The sequence below is a fragment of the Boleophthalmus pectinirostris genome, unplaced genomic scaffold, assembly GCF_026225935.1.
Source record: "Boleophthalmus pectinirostris isolate CB_2022bp ecotype Guang Dong unplaced genomic scaffold, ASM2622593v1 HiC_scaffold_21, whole genome shotgun sequence".
Lineage (NCBI taxonomy): Eukaryota > Metazoa > Chordata > Actinopteri > Gobiiformes > Gobiidae > Boleophthalmus > Boleophthalmus pectinirostris.
In genome coordinates this window covers 32,792,538-32,803,691 of record NW_026571175.1, presented here as the reverse complement: position 1 = coordinate 32,803,691, position 11,154 = coordinate 32,792,538, and the positions used below count along the sequence as shown (strand labels likewise).

General features: G+C 38.3%; 1 protein-coding gene across 1 annotated transcript in view; it reads right to left on the bottom strand.

Annotated features, from left to right (window-relative positions):
• Positions 1 to 7,505: 7,505 nt before the first annotated feature.
• Positions 7,506 to 11,154, bottom strand: part of bzw2 (basic leucine zipper and W2 domains 2) — a 15,713-nt gene continuing 12,064 nt past the window's right edge. Inside the window, 4 exon segments of the mRNA XM_055157541.1 lie at positions 7,506 to 7,705; positions 8,827 to 8,949; positions 9,115 to 9,253; positions 10,507 to 10,653. Coding sequence (XP_055013516.1) covers positions 7,677 to 7,705; positions 8,827 to 8,949; positions 9,115 to 9,253; positions 10,507 to 10,653 — 438 coding nt within the window. The 3' untranslated portion in view covers positions 7,506 to 7,676.

Here is an 11,154-nt window from a genome sequence, read left to right as displayed (position 1 = left end):
GATGCGTCATGAGGATGCGTCACGTCAGCGCCAAAACAGAGGAAGGACAAAAATAACGCGTTTCAAATTAAAATATACGGGTCACACGAGAAGAAACAGTTGAATTTTTTTTACTATCGTTAATAAAACAAGTAAAATGGACTCTTAGTAGACCGATTTATTTACAAAAGTGAAAAAGAGTTCATTTAAAGATGCAAAATTTTACTTTTCTGGTGAAGGGTGTGCCGCTTAGTCTGATTCATCAGCCGGTTTCACTTCATAGAAACCGTCTGACCTTGAAGTATTAGAATTTGTTCGCTTGATGGTAGCCGACCAACCAATCGGTGTTATTTGGTTGTGACGTATGTAATGGGCCTAACTGGTATATTAAGCTTTTCCTAAATCCTGTAGGAGGAAGGACAATAATGTCTTTCCCCTTGATAAAATTCACCAAACATTCTCTTTGGTCCGGCTTTAAATCCTCGATCTTGGGAATTATTGCCAACACAGAATATCTGGCTCTTCGCTGATTGGCTTGTGCCCGAACTCACACTTTCGGGGTTTTTGCGAATGGTCTAGTGCAGGGGTGTTAAACTCAAATTCATACAGGGCAAAATTAAAAACTGGGACTAAGTCGTGGGCCAGACTAAACTGCATGTTTTCTCTTCTTTTCGAGATATGTAATGTTAAACCTTTTCGTATTAAAATAAATGCTTAATAATAGTTTTGCTTAAACATTGAATCCAGAACAAGCAGAATATAAAATAATAACATTTTAAATAAATAATGTCTCTATAGTCGATCTGTAACCGGTGGGCAGCTTTAATGCAGATTTGATGTGATCTCGCAGGCCAAATTTAATTATATCACCAGCTAAATTTGGCCCCCGGGCCTGAGTTTGACATGTCTGGTCTAGTGTATTCTGATTCCTGACCTAGTCGCTGGAGAGAAATGAAATTGAGCAGAGGCACTAGGGGGCGCCAGCCTGACTATCTGCCTCCTGTTTGGAGATGTTATTGCTTTGAATGTGCCACAGTATTATGGCATTTAACTCCACAGAAAGAAGCAGGGGACAGAACCAAGCCAAGTTACAGGTCAGATCTGTGAAAAGGTGACACCGCTCACAATAAGAATACAAGTTTTTAAACATTATAATAATTAGGTTTACTGTAAAAGAAAGATAAATGTAATGCCATACGATATCATCATGGTCTGCACTGTAATGGAGCAAAGGATCATGGTCAGTGTAGTTCCCTGTCTTTTTTTAGCTATTGCTATTTTAGCTATATATTGTGATGGTCCACGATATAATTGTGAGAACTTTGACGATACGATATCACGATATTTCGATTATTATTACATCCCTAGTGTTGTTAGTAAGGCTCAAGATCATTCTAAAGCGATTCAAGAAAGATTAATTTCTGTTCTTTTTTAGTACCATGACCTGCTTAATGACCTTCTTATTTAGTTTTTAGTTTCAATATTAGATTTAGTATTGATTAGTGTCTGATTTTCGATACTTTTGACAGCTATAGAAATGATGATGAAGTTCCATATTTGCATAATGTTTACAATGGGGAAATCCGTCTTTTGGGCCCATCGTTTATGAAATATTCACATTCTCAAATCTGAACTACCAGTGTTTGTAAAAAAAAAACCTCAATCTCCTTTCATATTAAAGCAACAAACACGAAATACAAAACTGTACCTAATCGCAAACAGGAATGATTATTTTATTTAAGAAAAAATGGCTAAATACGTTGTTTCTTTTTCATTTAAACCAACAGTAATTGGAAACTGACAACTCCGGCTTTTATTTTGTAGAGGCTTCACATCCGGCGTTAACTCTGCGCAGTGTTAAATTGACTCTTTACGCACAGGACGGGTGGGCGGGCTCTGGCTCACGCCGCGCTCTGATTGGCTGCAGTAAAGCTCTGTTATTTCTCAGCAAAAATCAACGGGATTTTTATCGGGTCTTTTATTCTAGAAAGTACCACGCGTCCTCCGTCTGTGATGCCGCCTACAGATGAGTAAGACGATCAAAATAACTCTGATCAGACTGTTCCGGATGCCCTCCCCTGGACACCAAACCTCATTAAAGATGCAGTGGGTTGAACGAACTGTTTCTAGGTCAAGTGGAAGGCTTCTTTTTACTTTCTCTTCTCGTGGAAATAAAAGCGTTGGCGGAAAGTTGAACATTACGTGTCGGTTTTTAAAGATACACTACGTATTTTTTCTGATACACAAGCTCACACGTCATAACAATATAATAACAAATAACAAAAATATAAATGGTAAAATAAATTCTAAATAAGTACAAAAAAAGCGTTTCAAATTTAAATATATGGGTCACAAGAGAAGAAACAGTTGTTTTTTTAAATTTTTTTTTTACTATCGTTATTGCCTGAATTCACAATCATAATAAAACAAGTAAAATGGACTCTTAGTAGCCCTGTTTGCTTATAAAAGTGAAAATGAGTTCATTTAAAGATGCAAAATTTTACTTTGCTGATGAAGGGTCTCCCACCTAGGTTCATTCATCAAAAGAAACAAAAAAAAAAAAACAAACAAAAAAGCAAAAAAAAAAAAAAAAAAAAATAACCAAATTAATTAATTAATTAAAAATAAATACATAAATGAATTAATAAATAATAATAATAATAATAATAATAATAATAATAATAATAATAATAGCAAGTAAAATAAAATAGAAAGATAAGTCATAAAAATAATAACCCTTTGCCTCTAATGTTCCACAGTAAGACATTACACTTATATTACAGAGAGAGAGATACTTATATTATTCTTCATCCATCCATTTTCTTCCGCTTTATCCAGGGGGCAGTAGTCTGGTGAGGAGGCCTAGAATTCCCTTTCCACGGACACTTCCTCCAGTTTCTCCGGCAGGACCCCGAGTCGTTCCCAGGCCAGCCGAGAGACATAGTCCCTCCAGCGTGTCCTGGGTCTTCCTGAGGCCTCCTTCTGGTGGGACATACCCAGAACACCTCTCGAGGGAGTTGTCCAGGAGGCATCAGGAACAGATGCCCGAGTCACCTCAGCTGGCTCCTCTTGACGTGAAAGAGCAGCGGCTCTACTCCGAGCTCCTCACCCTATCTCAAAAGGAGCACCCAGCCATCCTGCGGAGGAAACTCATTTCGGCCGCTCGTATCCGCGATCTAGTCCTTTTGGTCATTACCCAGAGCTCATGACCATAGGTGAGGAGAGGAACGAAGATTAACGCTAAATCGAGAGCTTCGCCTTTTGGCTCAGCTTCCTCTTCACCACAACTGCACCAGTCTGTCTGTCAGTCTCACGCTCCGTCCTCCCCTCACTCCAGAACAAGACGCCGAGATACTTGAACTCCTCCACTTGAGGCAGGGACTCTCGGGTGGGTCAATATGGACATTTTATTTTAATTTTTTAGTTACACGATGCATTTATTCAGCCTTTCTCTCTCAAAAAAACACTTTGTTATTGATAATTTATGCAAAACTTTCAAATTGAAAATAAATATAGGCTACAAATATGAACCTTAGAGCAGTGAGAGCAGCAGTCAACGAAGATTGATGATAAATCGAGAGCTTTGCCTTTCGACTCGGCTCCCTCTTCACCACAACGGTCCGATACAGCGACCGCATCACTGCACCGATCCACCTGTCAATCTCACGCTCCGTCCTCCCCTCACTCGTGAACAAGACCCCGAGATACTTGAACTCCTCCACTTGAGGCAGGAACCCTCCACCCACTTCATTATTATTACAGTAGTCGCAGGGTCTTAAAAGTTTTAAAAAGGTCTTAAATATCATTTTCCTAAATTGAGGCCTTAAAAAAGTCTAAATTATGTTGTCCAGGTCTTATTTTTTTCATAAAGATCTTAAATTTCATCAGCCTATTCTTTGTAAACTCAACTAGGGCTGCAGTGCGATGTTAAATGGAGGGAGGTAAAAAAAACAACAACGTGAAATTACATAACAGGAATGAACGTCTAATTTGGAGTATGCGCAAACAATACTTAGTTTGTCTAGTTAGAATGTTTTAAATGAATTTTTGGCCATTTTCCAAGCAACGCATACGACTATAAATGAGCTCTGAATGAGATTTTATAATGAAAGTATTTTTCAGTGGGTAATGGTCATGATTAGAATTGGATCTGGTGTTTTTCGCTCGCATAATGGGTGCGACGTTGGTCTTAATTTCCATTTAAGTGATCTTAAAAAGGTCTTTAAATTTGGGGTAGTCAAACCTGGAGATACCCTGATATACATATTACACTATCTCCATGGAAACAAAAAAGTGACACCACCTAGTAGGGTTGTCAAAAATATTGAAAATCAGATACGAATCGAAACGAGAGTAGAATTTGAGCAGGTATCGATACTTATAAAAGTCACAGGGACAGAAGTGACCCTTTCCTGAATATCTTTAGAAAGATCCTGAGTGAACCAATCCAATCCACTTTATTTCTATAGCACATTTCACAAACAGTTTCCAAAGTGCTCCAAAAAATACATAATTTAACTATGGAACCTACCTGGACGACTGAGGGATTACACAGATATAAAACCACATGGAAATAGAAAAGAAAGTACTATGATTTAATACTGAAAATCACCTTCAATTGTCTAAATAAAGTGTTTTTATTTTCAGAATCAATATTAAGTATCGAATCAATTCCTTAGTACTAAAATCTAGTTTTAATTTGAGTTTTCTGACAACACTAACATGGCATTAAACTCGTCTTTTTCCACGGAGACGAGAAGGTGACAGCGCTAGGCCAAGCTGCGGGTCAGATCTGCGGAGAGGAGACCCTACTCAGATATGTTGAATGTAGATATCTTTATGGAGACAAGCGCTGGCTCTCCTCCAGAAAAGTGACACGGTGCAGCTTTAATCATTGTTTAGAAAAGATCTGGTTTAGTTCTCAGTCTAGTCCTTGTTTATCTTCTGATTTAGGCCGGGTATAGTGTAGTATTTGAGGGTGTGTTCACTCTTGTAAACACAGCATCAAAACTGGGACTTGGACTAGACTGGTGCTGATACGATACTAAGGAATAGACACCGATACCGATACCGATACTGCAGTGAAAATAAAAAAAAAACACTGTTATTTTTCAACATTAAATCATAGTTCTTTCTTTTCTATTTTCATTTGTCCTTATACTTGTTCTCGAGATCTTTCTAAAGCTTCAGGAACGGTTCATTTTTGTCCTGTGAACGTGACTTTTTGAGAATCTAGTTTCAATACTAGTTTAAATATTGATAAGTATTTGATTTTTGATGCTTCCACAACTCTATACTAGACAAAACAGGACCTACATCGGAGCTAAATGGACACAAATTGTAATTATTATTGTAAACTTGCGTGTCGTGATGATCTGATTCATGTGTAGGCTACAAGGTTTGAACTGCGATAAAGTAAACAGCCACGCTTCTGAGTCATTTATGAGTCACTAATTATTTTCTCGTCTTATCTGAGCTCCGTCGGACATAATGAAGCTGTAATAAAAACATTAGGCCAAGGAGAACGATATACTGAAGCTTTCAAGGTTTTCAGAGCTTTGTGTATGTGGAGATTCTCTTTCTGAGTTTAAAGTGCACGGTGGTTAGGCTATTAATTTCACTAAAATATAATTAATCATTATATTTAAGATTTTACTAAAAATCTTAGACAATAGCTATGATTTGAGTAATAAAAATAAATAATGAAACACCTTTTTATGGAGGTTTAAACTGGCATAAAAATGTCTTTCTTAAGCCAGTGTTGATGACATAGGTAAAGATGTTCAGTTCCTGTATTTATGTTCATGTCTTTTCATCTTTTTTCCCGATAAACTGCCACTTAGTTGGTGTAAAACTATGATAAATATTGACCACAGGTGCTACAACAAACCAAGCAATAGTTGAAAACCTGCCCTATGTTGGTTAGCTGCAAAGTGAAGTAAATTTGAATTAAATAATGTTATAATGGGGCCCGGTCAAGCAGAAGTAAACAACAAGGCCAAAAATTCAAGTTAATGCATCTGATATAAAAATGTATTGAACAGATACATATGTACTCTAGTTTATGAAACTGTTTACCTTTTTTCTGTACCGTTTTTGGTTCTAAAGTTCCATATGTTTTAAACAGACCATGTATGAAACATGGAACAAAAATTATTTCCCAAATTTCAAAGACCTGAAAATCATGTAAATAAATGGATGTATTTCATCATATCTTGTGTTATTCCATCTTTGAACTGTTGATGAAGGTACAGGATTTTTCAAAAAAAAAAAAAAAAGTATTTAAAATGATAAAAATTTGCTTGGAAGGACTGACATGTTTTATAGAAATAGTTTCCTTTCATTCTGAAGTAATATTAAAGTATTCAGAAGAAAAAAGCGACAAATTATGTAAAATCCTGCACCTTCTACTTGTTTGCACAATTTTCCCTCCGTTACTTTTCCCTCCGTTACCATGACCTTTCTTAATAAAAAATCTCATTACTCAAAAAGTAAGAGGTTTTTCAACCTAATCTTGTACCATATGGTAGAAAACTATATGAAGCAAATATTCAAACCAGTTTGTTAAGGATATGTAAGTGAGAACCAAGAGTTATCACTGTTTGGATTTATTGTCCAAAAAGTGCTGCATATTTCATTCCCTCCGTTACCGACATGAGTTTTTAAATTTTTTGTCAACAACTTGAAAGAATATCACAGGTTTAACTTGACCCTGTTGGAGTGTAACTCTTTCCTACATTCTGATACTTTACTTATTTCAATAGTTCCTCTAGTTTCTGAATAAGAGACATTTGAATGTAAAAAATCTGCCCCTGTTTCCCTCCGTTACCACTTGACTGGACCCAATGATTATAAAATGATACACAAATTAAACAAAGCACAAATCCTCCAGGCATGTTTTTGATGAGGGAACACCATGAAAACATAAATGTTAGTTTTCTATAACATAGAATTCTAAAGGTGGGATGTAAGTAACTTTTCTGCTCCATCAGCAGCTCGTCTCCACGGAGATGTGTTATTGTTTTACCTGCCTGGAATAATGTTCCTCATTTTGGCATTAAATTTTGACGCCCATAAGCCAAGTTACAGGTCCAAGTTCAGTCAGAAAGAAAGCATATTTAATACAAGTTATTATAAAAAAAAAACAAAAACAAAGGGTGACTGAGTCTCAACTTTGGAATGATCTGTGTGGAGATAAAACTAACACCTTCAGAACCATCTTTAAAATCACTTTTATTATCAGGACTTTTTATGAATGATATTCTATTTTTCTTCGTGCATCTTTTCTTTGTATTTTCTATGTTTTGTATTTTATTTTCTGGGTCTGTAAGCACTTTGCAAACTGTTTTTTCAAGGTGCTATATAATAAAATAAATAAAGATGACCTGTAATGCAAGGCAAGTAAGTTTAATGCCACGCTATGGGACATTCCAGACAAAACAAAAGCAAAACTATGGAGACGGCCCTACCAGAAAAGTTACACAGTGCCTCTTTAGAGCCATCAGTGACAAAAAAGGACTACAGGATAAATATAAAATCACTTTATTCATAAAAAGGTGAAAACATCGTCATATTAAAATGCTGTTGTAAAATGTTGTATCTGTTTTCCAAAGCAAAACAAAGGCCCTGTGTCCAAACGCTCGTGGAGATTCTCACAGACACAGGATGGACCCTCGTGTGTGCGGGTCACGTTTCCTTCAGCCCTCCTCCCCCTCAGACTCAGACTCTGCACACAAGAAGGAACAGTGTGTAAACAGCGACATCTGCTGGTGGTCTGGGGCATGGCATATTTAATCATTTAATCACTTATCATAAAGAACTGGTTTCAAATTAACACAGAAAAAATTGGTAGTGATTTAATTTAAAAAAAGCTTTAGAAGGAATATCAGAATTTTATGCCTGGTTAATTAGGGACGGAGATCTGCTGCCTGGTGATGGCTGATCTCAGTGAATTTTGTGAATCCAAAATCAGTTAACCCTCTCCAGGCAGGTGTTGCAGATTTACAACAGCTAAATGCCAATTACCTACTTACTCCAAATCCATATTTTATGAGCCTTTTTTACTCAGGAGCCTTTTCTCCCATCCATGCTGATAAACGTGGACGATGCAGACTGTGCAAGAATGGTTACACACAAACGGCCTGTCTAAAGTGCAAAGTACTTTTGTGCTTTACAAAGGATAAAAATTGTTTCTTGGAGAACCACACGAAAAAGATATGTTGTTCTGCCACTGTAAAGCTGTTACACTGTGCTTTTTGTTTTCATTGTTATGAAAAGTGGTATACAAATAAAGTTAGTGTTCATATCATTTTCAGTCTTCAGTGTTAATTTACCACACTGGACCAATGCTGCAAATCTGCAACATCCCAGAACACACTGGATGTGAAGGTCTCTCTCAAAAAAAAAAAAAAAGTCAGGATTGTATATTACTACCCCATATGATCATTTTCCCCAAATATCAGATTTTTCCTGATACTAAAAATTAATTTGAGCCTGAGAGGGTTAATCGTATGCCAATTATTGCAACAAAGTATTGATACCAATGAGCTTTGTTTTTGAAAGACCTTGAAACTCCACTATAATACATCATTTTTAACGTGATGTTTGGTGTTATTATCATCTTCACTTCATCCCAGTTTGAAGTGATCCATAAATTAACTAAACACAAATTTAAACAATGTATTATTACGCAAATTTATTATTATGCAGATTAATTAAAATTTGATTTGAAAAACAACAATTCTGTAACAAGTACTTCAGTATTGATTCGCCCATGACTACTGCTACATGGAATGACTACCTTGTGGCTGTTGTAAAAAGTCTAAAATGAGAGCACGTGTTCTGTACCTTCTTCAGCGTTCAGGAGCCACTCCACAAATTTGCTCATCTGCTCCAAGAAAACGCTCTTCCCTTTGGCCGAGTGCGCCTCTCTGTACCACTTCAGGATGGCCTCCTCACTCAGAACATCAGCTAAGGACAGAAAGAGATTATATTCACTCTGAGGACTGACACGGGGCGATATGTTTTATAACTGACATGTGCGCAGGTAAAATAACATCACATTTAACATCTGTGTTCAGCTCAGGGAGATAAACTTCCTCCACACTGACAGAGCAGAGAGTCCAAAAGTCTCACCTTTGTAGAAAAGCACCACGATCTTGGAGAAGGCCTTGATGAAGTGGATGTTGTCGTAGCAGTACTCCTGGATCTTGAGCAGCAGGACCAGCTCAGACTGACCCTGAGAGCTGAAGGCGGCCAGCAGGGGGGCGTAGTGCTGCACAGAGACGTGAGCAGATACAACTATGACTGTTTTATTCATTCACACAAAAGCAACGGCAAATACAGAAGCTCAGCGCAGCACAAAGGATCCATATCCAGAACTAGAACTAGTCCTGGTCAGGAGTCAGGAGGACTACCTCAGCTGGAGGATTTGATCTGTTGTGCATGTTTTGGGTTCATGGGGAAACCGATTCAGACACAAGGAGAAGATGTAAACTGCACACAGAAATGACTGGGGAACAATTCTGACGCACTGATAACAGGGCTGTACAAGGAGTGTCAAATACAACTCTGTGGAGCCTTTTTTATTAAAGGGCCCATCGCATGTAAAATAACTCTTTTCACATTGTATCTTCTGCACATAAACAAGCACAATTTGGATTTGGAACATCCATTACACAATAGTTATGAAATCTTACTGATTTCTTGGAGGCGTCACAGACCAGGAACTGTGAAAGTCCGACTATTGCTCCTCCCCCCGCCCGTCCTGAGAAAGCACAGGCTCCGCCCTCCAAACGTGACGTAGGACTCTGAGTGAGCCGCCCTTCCTCCGCCATCTCAGGGAGGGAGGGGGAGACAGACGTGCGCCCTGATAGTGGTAGGAATAAACTTTTATTCATCATGGTGATACAGCGCGTTCAGCCGCATGTGTTGGACCCTGGAATTCGGACGAGGACTTTGAGGAGCACGAAGCTCAAGCACCGCGTCCACATCAGCTGAACATTACTGATTGGTAAAGTATTAATAAACACTAATAGATAAACTTATTATATCGTGTTCACTGCAGAGTAGAACAATGAGCTTATGCTGTCGCTTTTGTTTAGGTGTTCATGTGGGAATTGTCAGCAGATGTGGGGTGGAGGACGGGGCGGAGGCGGTGGAGTGGGCGAGGGGGTCGAGAGAAGCGCTTTCTGCTACGTCAGACGTGTCATAGGTGTATCTGCCACGTCATCGTTGTAGCAGTTTTAGTTCATGTCATGTGAGAGGTTGGCAGAAATACGCTGCAATTTGTTAAAAAAAAACACCGAATCAATCTAAAAAACACTTCGGTGACAAATACAAGGCCCATACGTCACTCTTGAAGGTAGAAAGCTCTGAAAAGTTGATTTTGCGTGAGCTGGACCCTTTAAGCAAATTTTCAAAATAATCAAGCATTCTCATTTAACTGGCATCCTTCGCCGAATTAGGCAAAAAAAAAACAAACAAACAAACAAACAAAACACGTCGCTCACACCTAAAGCTGAGTACCTTGAGATGTTTGAGGGCCTGCTCGGTCACCAGCTCCTCCTTCTTGTTCCACTCCACAGCGTTCATGAGACAGGTCCAGAGCAGACCCATCACCACAGGCTCCTGCAGCTCGTTCTTCTTCATCTCCTCCTTCACGTACTGCACCATCTGAAGCAGCAGCACACACAGTTACACCAGACGCTTCTACGGATGCACTTTACTTTTCAGCACAGTGATGGAAAGGAAATATCATGGTAACTGGGATAGCCACGAATAAAGACATTTTACTTCTTTCCACAGTATAACCAGGAGCTGTAGATGGAAAAGTCGAACTGCAGATGGCGCTATTTCCCAAACAATGTGGTTAAGAGAACTGAATCAAAACCATGGATCTATTAAAATACTTTTCCGGGCTATTAGAAGTTCTGGATTATAAAACACACTGTCATTAAATGGTCTATTTTCGAACTTTTTTCACAAATAAACCGCACCGGACTTTAAAGGAAACACAACAGTTGAATGGGTCAGTGGGACTTTGTTTGGCGCGTTCACGGTGACTCTGGGCTTTGTTCAGTTGTGGCGTGTAGTCAGTGTTGGGAAGGTGACTTTTAAAATATATTCCCCTACAGATTACAGATTACATACCCCAAAATGTAGTTTGTAAAGGTA